Source organism: Sapajus apella, unplaced genomic scaffold, assembly GCF_009761245.1.
Source record: "Sapajus apella isolate SASKATOON/1434 unplaced genomic scaffold, GSC_monkey_1.0 scaffold27, whole genome shotgun sequence".
NCBI classification, from domain to species: domain Eukaryota; kingdom Metazoa; phylum Chordata; class Mammalia; order Primates; family Cebidae; genus Sapajus; species Sapajus apella.
The window spans coordinates 24,977,536-24,997,473 of record NW_022436967.1 but is presented as its reverse complement, the minus strand read 5'-3'; the positions used below and the strand labels follow the sequence as shown (position 1 = coordinate 24,997,473).

General features: G+C 37.6%; 1 protein-coding gene across 50 annotated transcripts in view; it reads left to right on the top strand.

Annotated features, from left to right (window-relative positions):
• The window catches only part of ANK2 (ankyrin 2), a 675,434-nt gene that overhangs the window by 561,079 nt on the left and 94,417 nt on the right, over positions 1-19,938 (top strand). For all 50 annotated transcript variants that reach the window (XM_032292510.1, XM_032292509.1, XM_032292511.1 and 47 more), the window contains 6 exons: positions 4,176-4,373; positions 7,319-7,417; positions 7,935-8,033; positions 12,392-12,589; positions 17,296-17,394; positions 18,072-18,170. In XM_032292510.1, coding sequence (XP_032148401.1) covers positions 4,176-4,373; positions 7,319-7,417; positions 7,935-8,033; positions 12,392-12,589; positions 17,296-17,394; positions 18,072-18,170 — 792 coding nt within the window. The remainder of the gene's footprint in view (positions 1-4,175; positions 4,374-7,318; positions 7,418-7,934; positions 8,034-12,391; positions 12,590-17,295; positions 17,395-18,071; positions 18,171-19,938) is intronic.

Here is a 19,938-nt window from a genome sequence, read left to right as displayed (position 1 = left end):
TCCCATTCTAAGCTACAACTGAAATCCCTTCCCTATAGCATTTTCCATTATGAAGCAGTGCTCCCTAAAGGTTAATACACATACAAATTACCTAGGGGCCCTGCTAGAATGCATACTGTAATCCAGTTCTGCAGATCTAACAAACTCTCAGATGATGTCAGGGACCCTGATTTGGGGATTATGTTTCAAGCAGCAAGGAGTTAGGGCTTTCCTGTTCACAAGTCCTATTTTAAGGTGTACGTTCACTGTGAGGTTTTTTATTGTCAATCCTTTTAATGTGTTCCTGGGACTCTTTGATTTAGTTAACATTTGAACAGTGCTTTAGAATTCATCAAGCATTTAAACACAAAGTGTCTTATTTGATACCCAGAGCAATCCTGTGTTGTAGGGTGGCTTAGTGTCCTGAATTTCAAAATTGTGCTGATTAACTTGTGGTGACAGAGTTAAGATAAGAAAAACATTTCTCCTCTGATTCTGCATCTTTCTCCTAACTCTTTCTCCTAAACGTCATTACCTCCCACTTCAGATGTAAAGAGAGCCCTTCTCTCTCCCATTCAAACAAATCACTGGTTTATAATTAGTCATATTTTCTCCCTAAGCTATGACTTGAGCTCCTGTCCACTCGTGGCCTGTTTATGAGGTGGGGTAAGAAGACTGGCAGCCCTTCTAGAACCACAGGGAATATAGGATACCTAATTCCCCTAAATGAAGGAGGGCTGTCACAGAAGGGTGCAGGGAGTATTGGGTGGAAAAATGAGCACATATCTTCTATTTTACCTTTTGATTTCCCAGTGCATGTGCACACACATACACACACACCCTCACACACACCCACAACCACACACACTTTTGAAAACTTCCTCTCTAAACCCAGTAACCTTGCCCTAGAATTCGCCCTCTCCCGAAGAAGAGATAGTAAAAAATTGTGCCCAGCTACTACATTGAGCTCCAAGGTCAAGATTGCCGGGTAGTTCACAATCTTCTCAATCAGGTTTAGAAATAGTATCTCATGGGTATATAATCATAGGGCTAAATCGTATGTTTTACCTATTCACAATATGTAACAAAAGAAAAACCATGTACTCATAATAGTATCTGTAATTTTTGAAGTACATGGCAGCACAGTCTATTCACTACTCCAGAGCATAAGACACATTTTGCTGGACAGACTGGAGAGCAGGGGCCACAGTGGCCTCAGTTCCTCTGTCAGCCAGTGTGTTTTCCCCCAGGTCCTGCTCTTAGGAAGACCCTTCCTTGTCCAGTGTCCTCAATGGACACTACTGAGAGGGCCACCAGAGCCTGTCCATCTGGGAGCTCTCTTGTTTTAGGAGCTGGTTTTGTTGGCACAATTACAAGGCTTTTCATTTGCTTTAGGGATCATGCCATCCCAGGGGTCCTAGGCTTAAACTCGCTTGAAACTTAGCTCATTTAGAACTTTAGTTAGATGCTAGGAGATGTGCTCCTAGGAACCCTGTTAGCTAGTAACTGGTAATAGAAATTTTTTCAAATCTCTGAACTTTATCCCAGCCAGTGTTGTTTTTCTCTTTGTAAAAAGAGTTGGGGGGGGGGGGTGCTCAGCAAGTCTCCAAAGTAAAAGGATAGACTGCAGTGGCAAAGCAAAGCTCTTCTGCTTTTGGTCCAGCCTATATCAGATAAAATGCTTTATAATGAGGGAATTGTTGCCTCTCATTTCCGGAAAAGGTCTAGGTAATCAGGCTTTCCCCATTTCTTTACCTTTTCCCATGAATCTTTTCTCTGCTCTTTCCCAATTCTTTGCCCTGGTTTGAATTATCATTACCCTGAGGCAGTAAATTCAACTTTTGGCAATTCAGCAGGGAGATATTTGGCCAGTCCTCAAAGGTCTTATATCCCTGGTTACAGGTTGAAAGATTTCCTTTGCAAAATTTGTATGTTCTTTCTTTTTTTCACTTTCAGGTAGAACCTTAACAAAAATGGAAAGAAGTAGGCAAGACATTCTATTTCGTAACTTTTTTTTTTTTTTTGAAGAAGAAGAACATTAATGCTATGCAGTTTAAGAACCAAGGATCAATAGTTAATAATTAACCAATTACTTAGCTACCTCCAGTCGATGATTGCCACTTCTCAGCACTGGATTAAAAAGTCATCATCACCCCTACTATCTCTCTTACTGATGGAAAATATATTTTAGAGCACGTCACTTGCAATACACATCCACCTCTATCTCTGCAGGGCAGAGATCTGGGAAGGGAACCCCAGAAACAACAAGTGTTCATCATAGCTATTCTCAAGTTCCTCAGTTTTTAAATTGTCTGTTTTGCTAACCATTTATTTTTTATAAATAAAAATATGTTCATTTTAATTATACATAAAAAATGTTTATTCTCCCCACCCCTCTATTTTCTCCTCTGTATTTCAGAGAAATTTTATCTTCTAATGTATTGTCAGTCTCCTTTCCTACTAAGAGTCACTTTGCCCTGACAGGTCTCTTAGTGACCATCTTATCGTAGTATTTATTGCCAAAGACAGTATAGGTAGAGAAATGTCTTTAGAATCCAATGCCCTGAATTCAAGTTCTGTTTTAATAGCTGAGTAAACTTGGACATTCCTTGAGTACTCATTTAATTTTTCTTAATCTAGATCTGGAAAATGGTCTAATAATACATTTTAGGTTTTCCTTTTAACTCTATTAGGAGGATTGGGTCATGTATGCATCATACATGAAGAAAGCTTATCAACTGCAAATGTTCACAAAATTTCAATTCTAGTACTAAAATAATCATATTCCTATTATTTATTTATTTCCTACTACCTTGAAATTCATGCAGTACTATTTGATCTCTTACTATAGCTCCCCCTCTTTTTTCTTATCACTTTAAGATACTGCATGTTTTTGGATAGTTCTTCCTTCCTCTGTCTACTTTTCTCCATTCATTCTTAGCCCTGGAAGTCAGCCCAGTTTTCCCTTCCTCACTTTTATTATGACATGCCCTTGGGCAGTTGTAAAGATATACCTCTTTTTATCACTAAAGTTACACTCAATTTTCTTTTTATAAGAGAGTGATTTGGCCTGGTTCTCTAAACACTGAAAACATTATTTCCAGCTACACGTCAGAGTCAGTTGATTTCCTTGAGCCTCCTGGAACATGTCCTTCCTGTCCCTTATACCTAGCCATATCGTCTGTTTTTAAGTGTAAAGCACTTGGAAAATAGTTCATCCTATTTGCTTCTTGCTAGAGTCCCTTTCATTTTTTAAGTTCTGTATGCAAGTTCCAGAACTATCTGCAGCATTTTCTGAAGCATCTTTTAAAACTAGATTACAATATCTTCTTTGTGCACTGTTTCTCCTTGAAGAAAATGACCAGCGTTTGTATCCTTGGCTTGCTGAATGGAGTAAAATCAAAGATTTTCCAGCATCCCTTGTTCTTTTTCTCTTGATAGAGTTCCCAGAATAAATCCTGCCTGTAAGTGAAAACTCTTGGATGAAAATCTAGGTCTTAGGACTTTTGGACTAGATTTCCTTCTTATTCAAAACCATGAGTTAGTTTGTATCTAAACATAAGTGAAACCTGAAGCCTTAATGAGTTGAGAAATACTTTGGGATACCCAGAAAGCAATGATCAAGTTCATGGAAGTACATTCTTTTTAAAAATCGAAAGGAGACCTTGTGACCAATCGGGTTACAAATACAAAATTCCGGGCTCAAGCCTGTAATCCCAGCACTTTGGGAGGCCGAGGCGGGTGGATCACGAGGTCAAGAGATCGAGACCATCCTGGTCAACATGGTGAAACCCCGTCTCTACTAAAAATACAAAAAATCAGCTGGGCATGGTGGCGTGTGCCTGTAATCCCAGCTACTCAGGAGGCTGAGGCAGGAGAATTGCCTGAACCCAGGAGGCGGAGGTTGCGGTGAGCCGACATCGCGCCATTGCACTCCAGCCTGGGTAACAAGAGCGAAACTCCGTCTCAAAAATAAATAAATAAAATAAAATAAAATAAAATAAAATTCCAAAATATAGGATTCCAAATATAAGATTCCAAAATATAAAATATACCATAGTCAAAGCAGTAATGATTTCCTTTTGGCCTGGGTTCCTAGAGATTCCAAAAAGACATCATGAAATATATGAGTGAAACATATCACCAGTGAAGTTCTGTCTGCCTGGCACTAACTTTTTACTTGACTTGAGTTGCAGGAGGAACAGACACCTTTGCATATTGCCTCCCGCCTGGGTAAGACAGAAATTGTCCAACTGCTTCTGCAACATATGGCCCATCCAGATGCAGCCACTACAAATGGGTACACACCACTGCATATCTCTGCCCGGGAGGGCCAGGTGGATGTGGCATCAGTCCTGTTGGAAGCAGGAGCAGCCCACTCCTTAGCTACCAAGGTAAGGAGAATGACATCATGACAACATAGACCAAGAGGATTCCTAAGTCACAGCCTTTCTGCTCCACCACTAACAGAACCAAGAGGTAGATCTCCTTGGGCCTTGACTTACTTCTTTCTCTACATATTTAAGATTCATTGTCTAAATGATTTAAGGGAATTGTGAGATTCCATATCTCTTCAATAAAGAGTGTTGAATTTCATTCTAATTAATGCCAGTGTTGTTGCTAGGACAGGTATCTAATACTCTAAGATGATTTTCATAAAGCAAGGACTACGTTTTCTTTGCGTTATAAAATCTATAATATATTCTTAACAAAAAGATAAATGAAACTCCTAAATACATTGAACTGGTAATACTAATGAGGAAGTGGGTACTGCGTTAGATGTGTATATTGTGAGTTGTAGTACCAGACTGAAGCTCACTTTACTTAATCTTGCATTTTGCCAGCCCTACCATTAGCCATCTCTTATCTGACATTCTCATTCCCATATTAGTTTCCAATCTTTTGCCTGGGTATTTGCAGTGTTTAAACAGAGCTGGGCCAGAATATCACACTTCCTTAGTTAGTAATGACACCGAACAAAGAATTTTACTTATGTTCCAAGTTTCATGACAGGGCAGAGTAATTTTTCCTATGCTTTATACATTCTATTTGACATTCATAATTTGGAGATGACTTAGAATAAAACATGAATATGCTCAGCTAACTGGAACAAAATAAATAGAGCTAGTGCAAGTGGATTTGTCATGGGGCAAAATAATTCCCTCAAATGTAGCAGTGATTCAGATTAATGAAAGGGCAATTTCAATTCTCTCATACTAAGTAGGCATAGGGACTGCATCCAGGGAGAAGGAAGGTTGCAAATATAAACTGAGACAGTGATGTGGTTTCTGTCCTCTTATAAGTAGGAGTAGCCCACTAGCTGTTATGGCTTATCATCTGGTTGCCTGTTTGTTATGGCTTATCTGGTTGCCTATGGCTATAAAAAGTATTTTGATGTAAGAAATTGATAATTATTGAAATTTTGCATGCTGAAAAGTTGAAAGAATTTTAAAAGTTCTTAAAAAATAGAAACTAAGCAATGAATGTGGTAATAACCTGAGAGACTAAGTAATTGTCCTATCAGAGGAAGGTATAAATCTTCAAAATTAAGATACATAAAATACAGAAATAGAGAATAAAAAATACTTTCTTCTCTTTCAAAGATTTTTTTAGGATTTACAAAATATAACTAGATCCATGGTAAATTAGGGCAAGAAAATAGAATAAAATGTTAAACAGCATTTTAAGAGTTAAACTGATGAGAGCTCAACAGTGGTTGATTCATCATTTTTAAAGCCATGTAAGTGTTTCTAAATATTCAACTGACTAGGGCTCAAAGTGGTTGATTCATCACTATTAAAGCCATTTAAGTGTTTCTAAATATCAGAGAGTAAATAAGTCATGGTGGGATTAACATAGAGGAGGAAGGTAGATGTATGTGTGACTCAAGCGATGCCTTCTAACTTTGGTTTTGTTATTCTACAGTATATTTATGGAGTTTTGTCTAATAATTATTTCCAAACTTATAAGAGTTGGATCACTATTCTAGCAAGACTTTAAAGATAAGGAGTTTATGTTTCCTTCCTCATCATATAGTTTGTCTCAAAGAACTGCTTCATCCAGAGTATCACCCTCATCATTGTGTGCGTCGAGTGGAGGGGGGCGAGCTTTATGCTGGTTTATATGGACAATGCAAGAAGGAAGAAATACTTCCTACATTTGTCCCACACTTGGAAAAAGCCAGAAGATTCACTGTCTTCCAAGAATTTATTAATACCAAATGTTCAAAAAGAAGCAAAAAGAAAAACGTCATCTTATTTAAAATGATTTGTCTGAAGACACTGAAAGGGGAATATTGCTTCTTGGGGGATATTCTGTGTTTATGATGGGGGCTTAAATGGTCCCAGGATAAGCCATTGCTTAGAGCACCTAATCCAGGCATATTTGCTGTGCGTTTTACGGGCCCTGGTCAGTGTTAGAATTTCCCTACTCCAACTGTATTGCCAGAAGAACATGTGATTAAACTGTCTGGCCAAGAGGATGGATTTGAGATCATGGTGTAGGAACTGTGCCATCCTCAAGATCTTAGTCCACAGACTTATCTGTTTTTATAACACACTGCTAAGTACAGAGTAAGGCCATTGTTTAGGCATGCAAGACACTGAATGTACACATATCAACATGTGTAGGAGAGCAGCTTTCTAAAAAAGTTATAAAGTTTCAGTGTGTTTAAATGTCTGGTGTTAATCAGCTCAACATCATGCCAGAAGTAGAATGTATTTTACAAAAGCAATTGGTCTTTTAGACAGTTGTGAGTCTTCTGGGAAAGGGGACAAGTCAGAGAGGGAGTTACTTTTTAGTAGTGCACGTTTTTTGTTCTATAGACCATTTATCTTGCTGTTTCTGCAGAAACATGTCAACGAATTCACGAATACTTGTTTTTACTATGGCTGCCAAAATATCTTAAAATTTAAATAAATTTGGAATTCAGGTGTTATAAAAAGGTTTAAAGGAAAGAGGAGAGTTGGAGAGAAGGCATCTGTTGTTTCAATTCTATTAATTTTAGAGACAAGAAAAAGGCTTTTTTTTTTTCATTCACAAATTGGAGCCAGTTTACTGACACTAGCGGCTTTTAAAAAATCCCAAACCTATAAAGTCAGACTTCAGTCTCCAAGCCCTTAAAATAAAATTTCTTTTGTGCAATCTATCAAGCCAAACTTTTGCATGTTAAATTTCATTATTTTCTTTGTCCTTGTTCATGGCTAACAGATTTAATGCTACCGGTATTGTTTCCAAATGAAGAATCAGTATAGTTTGCTTAATATGTTAACAAATAAAAAGATTTTGTGAGAAGTTATACAAACAAATACGATTTTACTTTTATTTCTCACATTTTCAGAAGGGTTTTACTCCTCTGCATGTAGCAGCCAAGTATGGAAGTCTGGATGTGGCAAAACTTCTCTTGCAACGCCGCGCTGCCGCAGATTCTGCAGGGAAGGTAAAGATTTTCTATACGTTATAATTATATAACAGTCAAGGTGATAGATTAGGAGATCCTTAAAGACATTTTTCTCACTTCTCTGAAAGAAATGTGAGAATAACTGATGAAACTATCCCAAATAGACATGGCGATGTCTATCCATGACCGTCAATGTACACGCTGATTCAGAAAGCATTTTGAACTGTGCCTCAAAGTCTTGTCACAACAACGCCAGAGCGTTTCTATATTAAGAAGAATTCCTGCAATGTTAATATAGTATTTCTTACATAGCAGTTTAGACCGTTATACATTGTGACCATCAAGATGCCCTTTGCTGGTGATATGCTCAATCATTTTCAACTTTATTTATGGTTTTAATATGAAAATTATTAGGGATTTGTTTATCTTTATTCTTTTTTTCTATTGACTATATTAATTCATTAACATGAACTTAATCAATATCCAGGCATCCTGGTAGCATCAGGGCAGCTAACCCTAATTTATTAATGCTGAAACTTAAACACACCCTTTACAGAATGGCCTTACCCCGCTCCATGTTGCTGCTCATTATGACAACCAGAAGGTGGCGCTGCTGTTACTGGAGAAGGGTGCTTCCCCTCATGCCACTGCCAAGGTGAGGACCACAGAAAAGGATTTACAGACCTAGGGTGTAACGATCACCTGAAAAGACATGAGAATTGTCATTTAAACACATGGTATAGTATAAGTGAGACTAGTCCTAGCAATAGTAGCTTTTGGTATTGACATCTTTTTTTTTTCTTGTATTTCTACCAGTTGCATCTAGAAAACCTTTTAAGATTTTTTTAAAGAGTCAGCAAATATTAAGGGCATGTTCCTATAAACCAGTAGAGATGAATCTTATTGCTAACATTCTGTGTGTTAGAGAATGATGTCTGAATTTTGAGAAATGAGAAACAGGGTCATTAACATGTTTTCCCTTCTCTCCTATAGACCAAATGCTATGATAAAAATGTCCTTTTATACTCTTATTCTTTCAGACTTCAAATTTCTATTTGTTTCTTTGTTTTTTAAAAATGTTTTACCTGTGTTAAATGTAGCATGGATCCCTCTAGGTCCCTAGACTTGGGGATGGGGGGTATGCCTTTTTTGTGTATATGTATACAGCACCAAATTCCAAAACTAAGACCTGTACTTATGGACAGGGCATTTCCCACCACTCTAGTTGGCACCTTATTACACTGAAAATATATATGAACACTATATAATACATAAAGTCCTTATTGCATCTTCCGTTCATTAATTCAGCAAAACTATTTTGAGAACATATCAGGGTTATTTAAAAAATATTGATTATGGCCAGGCGTGGTGGCTTACGCTTGTAATCCCAGCACTTTGGGAGGCCGAGGTGGGTGGATCACGAGGTCAAGAGATCGAAACCCCATCTCTACTAAAAATACAAAAATTAGCTGGGTGTGGTGGCGCGGGTCTGTAGTCCTAGCTACTCGGGTTGCAGTAAGCCAAAATCGCGCCACTGCACTCCAGCCTGGTGACAGAGCGAGACTCCGTCTCAAATATATATATATATATGTGATGGGAAAATATTTATGCTGTATTAGACAACATAATAAAGCAATGGCCACCATTTATTTGCTAAACACCATGCCTAGCACTTTACAGGCAATATCTCATAGTAATCCCATGAGACTGGTATTCTAATGATCTCCATTTTGCAGATGAGAAGTGAGATTTAAGTAGGTTAATTTTCCAAAGTCATATGAATTATAAGTGTTACAGCTTATAACTGTGTTTGACCTCAGGCAGACTGACTTTAGAGTTGGTGCTCTTGACCACTAGATCCTTTGTGTCCCAAAGCAATATAGAGAGATTTATTTCACTTTTATTATATAAATATATACATATATATACTCATGCCTATTTAAATTATGCATATTATAAATATAAAATGGGATATATACATAAAATATGTTCTGTGTAAATATATATTTTATATATAACATGTTACATATAATATCATAAATATATAACTTTATACATATGCGTACATATACATATACATCTACAAATATTTATATCTTTTTGATGCCAATGAACAGTTTATAATAAAGTACTCTAATTGTAAAAAGAGGGTGCCAAATTTTCAGTTATCCACACTGTTCTTATTGCTCTTTTTCCTACAACTACTTAGCAATTCTGCACATATTTTGTGTCTTTCTTCAAACTAGATTATAAGCCACTTGAGGAGTATTCATATCATATTCATGTGCATATCACTGAGGTGTTTAATACCATATTATGTGGGTTCTCAATAAATTTGGATGAAAGAATGAAGATTGAGCAGCTATGGAATAAAAAAATACCTGCTCACTTAAGATGCCAGCATTTTTTTTTTCATTAGCTATCCAGGATAAGCTTTTTAACGTAGATACAAAAGATTTCATCAGTACCCATGAGCACTTTCATTGAACTCTTATAATGTGTAAAGAAAGGATTATAGTCACTCAATGGGAGGTAAAACTGTAAAACATGTGTTTTCATTCCACAAGGGACTCTTAATCTACTTACAAGAGAAGACCTAAATTATAAAATAACGTGTATGGTTTTCCTAAAGAGACAAACACAGCTTTGATCTCTAGCCTCTACCTTGTATGGTACTCTCAGGCGTGCACATACCGAGCTCTGAAGATGATGTAAAGCATTTCTCTACTCCAGAGTCCACGGTAGGATGGGTGTTCTGGGAAGACCTCTCTAGTGTCTTTCACTCATCTGCCCAGCCTGTCATTGAACATGGGCCTCTCAGCTTTGGGGCCCCTCCTAGAGGGCTCCAGGTGGTACGATCCCCGCTGTGGTCTCCACTTTAGACTCTTTCTGCTCATTATAACGACCCCTCTCCTCAACACACACAGTCCTCCGACCACGAGAATTTTGATTCTTTCCACCAGAGTCTAGAACCTTCTCTTATTCTTCCTTGGGAGTGCTACAGTTATTTGAGTCCCAAACCATTTACTCTTTGTGGAGTAAAAAGGCCCTTTAGCTCTTGTAGGTTGAGTATCTACTAGACAAACCTCATCCATTGCCAGAATTGACACCTTCTTTCATGATCACTTATGTTGTTTTGCTAAAACATCCCTTTACCTAACCTTGGTAGAGTCCATGCTGTAGGAAGGGGGTAATTGAAACTAAAGAAACACATTGTAGCAAAAAGAAGTTAACTAAATTCATTTGGCCCACAAAAATCAATGTGTCTCTTTTTCAATAGAGCCTATGGACACAAATACAATATTCTAAAGCAATTGAAGCATGTGAGACCTCTGATCAGACCCTGAAAAAGACTTCCAAGCTGAATTTCCTTCAGTTGCGTCAGGGAAAGAAAATATTTGTCAAAGATGAAAGATACTTATTCTTGCTTGGAGAAATGGGGACAGAGTAGATAATGTAGGGTCCTATGAGGATCAAGATTTGATGATGACATATAAAGACATTTAGATTCTCAAAACGCCTTTTTATTTTTTGGTACACTTGGTAGTTAGCATTAAGGAAATAGCATGACCTGAAAATGCCCTTCATGTATTGATTACAGGCTCCAGTCTGTAATCTCAGCACTTTGGGGGACCAAAGTGGGCAAAGCACTTGAGCTCATGAGTTTGGGACCAACCTGGAAACATGGCGAAACCCCATCTCTACCAAAAATACAAACAAATTAGCCAGTCCTGGTGGCGTGTGCCTAGAGTCCTCGGTACTCAGGAGGCTGAGGTGGGCGGATTGCTTGAGCCCGGAAGGTGAAGATTGCAGTGACTGAGATGACACCGCTACACTCCAGTCTGGGCGATGAAGCCATACCTTGTCCAAACAAACAAACAAGCCTCTCATGGTAATCGCACAAGAAGCACTTGATCATTATACTGTCTTTCCCTTCAGCATGTCACTGAAGGGAAAAACCACTGTTAATGGCAAAGCCACTGTTTGGAATTTTAATTTGACTGGAAAATTCTACCAGATTTTTTAATGAAAAGGAAAGAAAATAATATATACTGCAGACTTACAATTGTTCCACATTTTTTTTTTTCTTTTAGTTGAGTATGGGGTTTAGAGTTCTCTGTTCTTGTAAGCAGAGCATGAGTTATTCTGGTCCTTTCCACAAACTCCCACCCAAAATGAGTAGCCTCATATTTCTACTTTTGAAGCAGCAGGGGATATGAAGAAGGGGAGATCTAGGATTTGAATGGACCACAAGATTAATATAAGCTAATTTTGTTGTTTAACATATTTTAAATTAGAACACAATCCATTAAAGACAAGGATGATGTCATGTTCACCATTGTATTCCCACACCTAGCACACTGCTTGGCATATGCTAGGCACTCAGTAGTATTTATAGAACCACGTTAAAGTACAATCCAATCAGAAGCATATTAGTTTGAGTATTCTAGTAAGATGACAGACGTAATTCCATTTTATTCAGTACTGTCATAACCATATCTGAAGTACAGCCTTGGTTCCAGGTAGCACACACAATTCAAGAACAATATTGACAAGCTAGAATCAGCTCAGAACAGGTCATCGTTATAGGGAGAGATGTAGAAATGGCACTTCCACCAGGACTAGATGAAGAAATGGAGAAAATTAGCTTGGAAAAGAGAAGGCTAAAGGTGGATATGAAAACTATCCCCGGGTATTTAAAGGATAGTCATGTAGAAGAGGAACCTGGGTTATTCTATGTTGCTTTTCAGGAGGGAACCAACATTATAAGAAAAGAATTTTCAGCTTTGGTGCTTTAATGTTTATCTGTCTTACAGTAGGATGGGGTACCTTATGACTTTTATTGTAGAGATTTGGTTATTGTTGGATGGAAACATGATGAGTACAAGTTTGAATTAACTGTAAACTCATTTTTAATTCTTCGGTTGATTTGAGATTTTTATTTCCTTTAGAGATACATATTAGAGCAACTGTTAATCTTACTCTATATGCATGTGTTTTTGTTTTCTTTAGAATGGCTATACTCCGTTACATATTGCTGCCAAGAAGAATCAAATGCAGATAGCTTCCACACTCCTAAACTATGGAGCAGAGACAAACATTGTGACAAAGCAAGGAGTAACGCCACTCCATCTGGCCTCGCAGGAGGGGCACACAGACATGGTTACCTTGCTTCTGGATAAGGGAGCCAATATCCATATGTCAACCAAGGTATTCTGTCCTTGCCTCTTGCTTCAATCAAGATGTTTTGGATGCATGTAAACAGGAACCAATCACAGATAATTTGGAACAAAAGGAGCAATGTGTTAAAAAGAAACAAGGATATCTTACAGACCCCAAGGACAGGAAGGGAGTCAAGCCATATGAGAGATTAGGAAACCATAAGGGAACAAGGGAGAGACTCTCTGTTTGGCAACATTTTTGCTTCTTGACTTTTCTATGCGAGTCTCATTGATCTGTATAGCCCTGCTTTCTTTGCTTCTCCATGTGTGTGTCTAAAGAGGCTGCCCTATAGCTCCCAATGTTAACATCACTATAATTGCTCCAGTGTCTGCTGCTCCTCGTTCCAAATTTCAGATATATATAGAGAAAGAATGGTTCCATCTGGGGTTCAGCTTAAACAGCTGCCTCTAAGCTGGCAGGCCCATGTCTGCCACCCGAGGCATTCTTTGGCCCTGCTGGGCATCAGAGGCCTCTGGATAGGAGGTGGGAAACTCAGTAAAATATAGATTTTTTTTGAGTCAACATAAGCCTAGCTTGAGGGGTTTGGTGGTGGTGGTGAGAAAATCTTTTTTGTTTTTTTAATAAGACACATCAATCATTTTAGCCTTTTTCCAGGGACTGGCCTTTGTAGGCCTCCACATTAATTATGACAGAATGGCAGTCAAAAATATAAGGGAAAAATATTCAAATGTATAAACATATATTTTTACAAGTACATGTTTTCCAATAAATCTATCCATTCATCTACATATAGATCTATAGATCCACCTAACTTTCTGTCTTACACTTATATATACTCTGCTATAGCCAGCTGCTGAGAAACAGAATTGTTTTGGAATTCTGTATTTATTAAGTTAGAATAAATACAATTTGAACCTGTATTTATTAAGTTAGTTTGTCATTTGATGTCTTGTTGCTTTTTGTAATACGTTGTATGGACTTAGTGAAAATTAAGTTTCTTAGCTCTTTCCACAAATGTACAAATATCTTATGTTTTCTACATTTCACTGTTAATTGATACTTTTAAAGTAGCAGTGATAAGTTGGTCTTAATGACATTTGTAAGTAGGTTATGTAGCATATATCCTTTAGGAAGAGCTATGAAACAGGCAGCTTGCCTTGAATACTTCTGGAACTCAAAAGTGTTCCCGTACCTCCCCTGCCCTTACATACTTTTCTGGCCTTTATAAAAAGTCCCCACAAATCCTTCTTTAAAGTATGTTGAGAGCAAATCGTAGGGTTAGTCTTCCAAAGGATATTTGCATTTTTACAAGAACAAACACCGTAAAGCCTTATAGTGAAATTCGTTGTAACAGATGGACAATCATTACAGTCCAGGACATGGATGTCCTTGTGACTACTGAAGTCATGTAATTCAGATGGTCATTTACCTTGTTGGGGAAAATCTGATCTTGAAGCATATAATATTTTATTTAATATTAGTGTATGAAGGGGCATATGTTTATTAATAACAAATCTTCATTTGAAAATAAGCCAAAGAAATCCATAAACAAATTCAGCAGTATGTTGAGTAGGAGTAAAATTCCAGCTAGTTCATGAAACTGATCTTACAGTGCTTCTGATGGTGTTATCTTTAATTTATAAAAATGACAGATACATATTGAAATCACTTCAGTATTCCCTCCTTTATGGTATTCTTCTAAATACATTACTTTCTTTGAGAGAGTTTTGGCAGTTATCAAATATTTAATGAGTATTTTTGAGTTGCACACTTAGCAATGAAGAAAAACATTCAATTTTGAATCACAAAGTAACAGTGATTTCATTATTACATTTGAGTGGTATCCTAAACACATAGTGTATTCATCACTAAAGTAAAACTTTAGTAAGTTTTCTCAGATATATCTGAATAGTAATACAATATACAAAATTTTACATATAAAACCTATAACCTTGCCTTTTGGATAGAATTATAAGATAATGCAACTGTAAAAGTAACTCAGATGAGAACCAAAACCGATTATAAAATTTTCCCATTGCTTTTGAAGAGAAGATACATTCTTTATCTTTTTAAGGCCAACTGAAATCAATAGGTTCATACCCTCCAAATGATTATTTCTCATTAAGGACTATAATATAGAAATTATATTCATTATCCAACCACCATCTGTAATAAAATAAAATAAAATAAAGGTTAGTTGTTGAGTTCACCCGTGTATCTTAGGAAATTAATTACTTTTTTTGAAAAGAACTCCTTCAACACTTTGTATTTTCTTTTTTTTTTCCCCAGAAACCTTTCAAACAGTGTTTTTCCTGTATTCTCACACAACCACACAATAATCATCAACACAGAAGACTTCTGTGACCAAATGTGGAGAGGTTTTCCCCGCATACCAAGCAGCACGCACCGGCTGCGTGTCCTCCAATTCAGTTCCAACACTGTCTATCTGGAAAGAGCGTTAGAGCTCTTCGGTTCAGGGTTCAGTCCCCAAGACTACCCTCTGCACAGGCACTATCAGAAGTCTGGGCCTCTGAACTTCTGATCGACTGGCTTCAAGTTGGGGTTTCCAGGACACTCCCTTTGAGTTCCATTAATTCACTGGGGTGGCTCACAAAACTCACAGAAATACTTGTATTTACCAGTTTCTTATAAAGGCTATTACAAAGGATGAAGCTGAAGAGACACATAGGGGAAGGAATGAGGGAAGGCGTACAGCTTTCATGCCCTTCCTGGGTGCACCACCCTCCACAAGGAAGCTCCATGTGTTCAGCTAACCAGAAGTTCCCTGAACCCTGTCCTCTGAGGTTTTATGGAAGCTTCATGACATCAGCATTCATTCCCCAAGGATATGGGGTAGGACTCTCTCTCAGGAGGGTCTTATGACCCACAAATGCTGGGGGGAAGATTGGAGTCTAGCTTGGGGGAAGCGAAAGGAGGCCAGGAGAAGGTGGGAGATAGTTTGTTTCCTGAGGCTTGCCCCTGAGGCTAACACACATGGTGTTGTGACAAACGACTGTAACAAGGGCTGTCAAAGTTATGAGATAGCAACTGTGGACAAAAACCTATATACACTGCAGGTTTACATCTTTTGAGTTGGATATGCAAGTTTACTGCAATAAACTGCAGAGATTTTTATACCGGTTGTTAGTTTGGAATCTTGCATTGCAGAAAATCCATTCTGCAAATAGAGTAGAAAAAAGCACACACATTAAAAAAGTCATCAAAAATGTTTTTGAGATTTGATGATCACTTCATGTAATGATCACTTCAATAATATTTTTAAACAGACTGTCTCTGTAAAAAGAAATATTCTTATGTTTGTTATTTTAGAAAGGAGATAAGAAACAATCTTGTTGTATCCTAATATTCAGTTGTTTTATACAATAGGATTATATAATATTTGTTTAGAAGTGATGGAAATTTTAATAGAAAAAGGATATATGTCTTCTGTCTCACCCTGTGTTTTATGAAACTCAAAGGTGAGCTCACCCAGAGCTCTAAGGATTAAAAAGCCCCAGGCCCACAAGTAAGAAGCCTCCTCTCAAGTTGTAGAATGGGTTTCTCTCTGTAGGATTCACTTCCATTTTTGGAATAAGGTCAGTGTACTTTTTGATTTCCAGAAGTTGCACCATGGCTGGAGATCATGAATTTTGAAGAATATGGCTTAGCTTTCTCAGCCTAAGTGCTAATGCAGGAGAGTGGACCTAAAAAGCAGTGGTCAACAGGGGTGGTCGATTTTAATCAGATGTGAACTGGGGAAGAGGTGGTGACTCAGAGCCCGGGTAGTCATCTCAGTCTATAGCTGCAGTATGTCCAGGAAGAGCATAAATATGCTAGCCATGTGAGCAATAGTGGAGGGAGAGAGATATATGGTATAAACAGACTATAAGCTAGAATGTAAGCTCTATAAAGACAGAAACTTTTGTTTACTGCTGTGTTCAAGTTCCTAGAATATGAACAGTTCATGACATATGAAACACACTCAAGAAAACACCTGTTAAATGCAAATTATGTAGTAAGGCCACCAGAGTGTGGCATTGACTGAATAAACCACTTTTCCCCTCTTTTCACCATGTCTTCCTTTTCAAATTAATTCATTACTATACTTTAATTGCATATTCAAATAAACCAAATAATTACTTGGTGTATGTACACCAAACACGTTGCATAAAACTTGGCAGTTTACAGTGCTATATAAATAATGAGGTTACTTTAAGTTAATGTTTAGAGGAATCTCCTGAAAAGAATACTCTCTTTGGGTGCTGGAGACAGTTTTTCTGTACTCATTTCCTGTAACTGTCCATTTTTTTACACTGATGTGATATTTTGTTGATAAAATATGGATGATTATTCTGCTTATAAAATAGGTGTAATATTGGCTGATCAGTTATTTAAATAAATAAGTTGGTACAGCAGGAGATCCAGATGGATTTGAAATAAACGTCATTTGAAAGCTTATTAGCTGAGCTATTTTAAAGCCTCACATCATAATATAAATACCCAACATGGAAAATGGAAAATCTAATTTGCCTGAAATGTTGATTGACTTAGAGGATATATCTTAGATGAAACATCAAAAATTTAGACCATTTGCCTTAAATATCAGAAGATGTGGTTTCTGGGAAGAGGTTATGTGTTTTCTGGAATTTTTTCACTATTTTATCATAATGTTATAGATGATGCAATTTATTTTCTTCTTCAAATGAATCCCTTTGGTTCCATTCTTTTTGTAGAGTGGACTCACATCCTTACACCTTGCAGCCCAGGAAGATAAAGTGAATGTTGCTGATATTCTTACGAAGCATGGAGCTGATCAGGACGCTCATACAAAGGTAAAGCAAATCATTGTCAATAGTGTGACAGGTTCTGGCTGGGATGATTCCAAGTAGCCCCCATTTGGGTCACCCCATGTCCAGGGTCTTCCCTCCTCAAGAGTTCATTCTAAAATATAAACTAATCACAACCCTCTTCTATCCACAAATCTATGACGGGTCCCCATTTTTTTGCTGGAATCAATTCCACTGGATAGCATGGGGTCAGGACCCTTTGCAGGAAGACTCCAATTTTGCAGACTTAAGTCTACCCTCTCCCTTACTGCTTTAGCTAGTTCACATGACTTGCTGTGTTCCTCATGTATTTGCTTGTGTCCATGCCCTTGGTCTGGAAATGGGTTTTCCCTCTCTATGCCATAAAATTCATACCCATTTTTTAAGCCTGCTATAGCTACATCTTTCCTGCATCTCCCATCAGAGTCATTCTGTATTTGCTGTTCTCAGATATTATTTGTGCCTCTCTCTTAGTTCTTTGCAGATTAAGTCACCCATGTCTGATCTCTCTTGCTGATATGAAGTTCCTTGTGGTCAAGGGTTCATATATAATCTGCTAAATAATATCTTTAGTCAAACTGAATTCTCTGAACTCTGCCCAGTCCTTCTCCTCTGGGGTATTAAGCACTAGAGTAGTAAAGTTTCTACTTTATCTATTTCTAACTTTTTATTATTGTTTACAGCTTGGTTACACACCTTTAATCGTGGCCTGTCACTACGGAAATGTGAAAATGGTCAACTTTCTTCTGAAACAGGGAGCAAATGTTAATGCAAAAACCAAGGTAAAATACTTGTGGTCATTTTCAATTCCTACAAGCAAAAAAGGTTCAGCCATCTGGATGCCTCATTACTTAGCCAAAGTTACAAGTGTATTTATTTTTTCCTTTTTAGTTCATCTAAAGTGATTTTGAAGAGGTGATGTAGTTTTGTAATTATTTGAGAATTTTCATTCTAATAACTTTTGACAGCCATGCAGGTTAGCTTCAGAACTACATAAACTTAAAGTAGCTGACATTGATTTAACAACTTACTGCAGGACACAGTAGATGCCTGCTTGGCAGATTGCCTTTATATTGTTTCAGGGCCTTCCCCTCCAGCCCCTGCCTCCTTATCCTCTCATGAAGAAATACAGGCGAGCAGTCTAGACTGCATGCTTTTCATTTTTTTTTCTTTTTTCAATAAGATATCAATGATTTATTGAAGTTATTAGTTAACTCAAACATACAGTTTTTGGCATACTATTGAAAGTTACTTTTGATTACATTTTAATTATTAGTCCATTAAAACCTATTATTTATATACAATAGTTTTTTTTAAAATTGCATTTTAGGTTTTGGGGTACATGTGAAGAGCATGCAAGATTGTTGCATAGGTACACACGTGGCAGTGTGATTTGCTGCCTTCCTCCCCTTCACCTATATCTGGCATTTCTCCACATGCTATCTCTCCCCACCTCCCCACCCCCTGCTGTCCCTCCCCTGTTTCCCCGACACAGACTCCAGTGTGTGATGCTCCCCTCCCTGTGTCCATGTGTTCTCATTGTTTAATACCCACCTATGAGTGAGAACATGAGGTGTTTGATTTTCTGTTCTTGTGTCAGTTTGCTGAGAATGATGGTTTCCAGGTTCATCCATGTCCCTATAAAGGACATGAACTCATCGTTTTTGATGGCTGCAATGCTTTTCATTTTTAATGAACTCTGTCACATTCAGAACATCACGTGGTCATGCTCAGTGAGGCAATAATGTATAAGGCCTGGGCTGGAAGTTCTCAAGGATAATGCACAGCTGACTTGATCCCAACAGTTTCCCTAGTGGCATTCAAAAGTTCCTATTCAGCAAAGCAAGGCCAGAACATAACACTTTACTTCAGTGAATTAGATTGGTTCAAGGTGAAGAGAAGTGCATACTATAACTATGGCCGTTATACATAATACAACTTGCAGCTCCAAGTTCTTTGGTCCAAAGAAATATTTATTTGCACTTTTTTTAAAGGTCATATATCAGAAATTTCTTTTTTTCTTTTCTTTTTTTCTTTTTTCTGTTTCTTTTCTTTTTCTTTCTTTTCTTTTCTTTTTTTTTTTTGGAGACAGGGTCTTACTCTGTTGCCCAGGCTGGAATGCAGTGGGCAGTGGCATGATCAGAGCTCACTGCAGCCTAGAACCTGGGCTCAAGTGATTCTCTTCCCTCAGCACTGGCTAGGACTAACAGGTGTGCAACACCATGCCCAGATAATTTTTAAATGTTTTTGTAGAGATGAGGTTTCACCATGTCGCCCAGGCTAGTCTCGAACTCCTGGATTCAAGCGAAATTCTCCTGTCTTAGCCTTCCAAAGTACTGGGATTACATTGTGAGCCACCAAGCCTGGCCCAGAAATTTCTAATTACAGCTATTTGAGTGGGCTCAAGTAAATGAGTGTAAGCACATTCAGGACTTTCCAAAGCCATCATTCAAGATTCTATAAATTAAAAATATACAGAAGTTTTATAAGTCAGGTATTCTCTTAGAAGCTGAAACAAAATCATTTCTACACATAAGCATGTTTATAGCT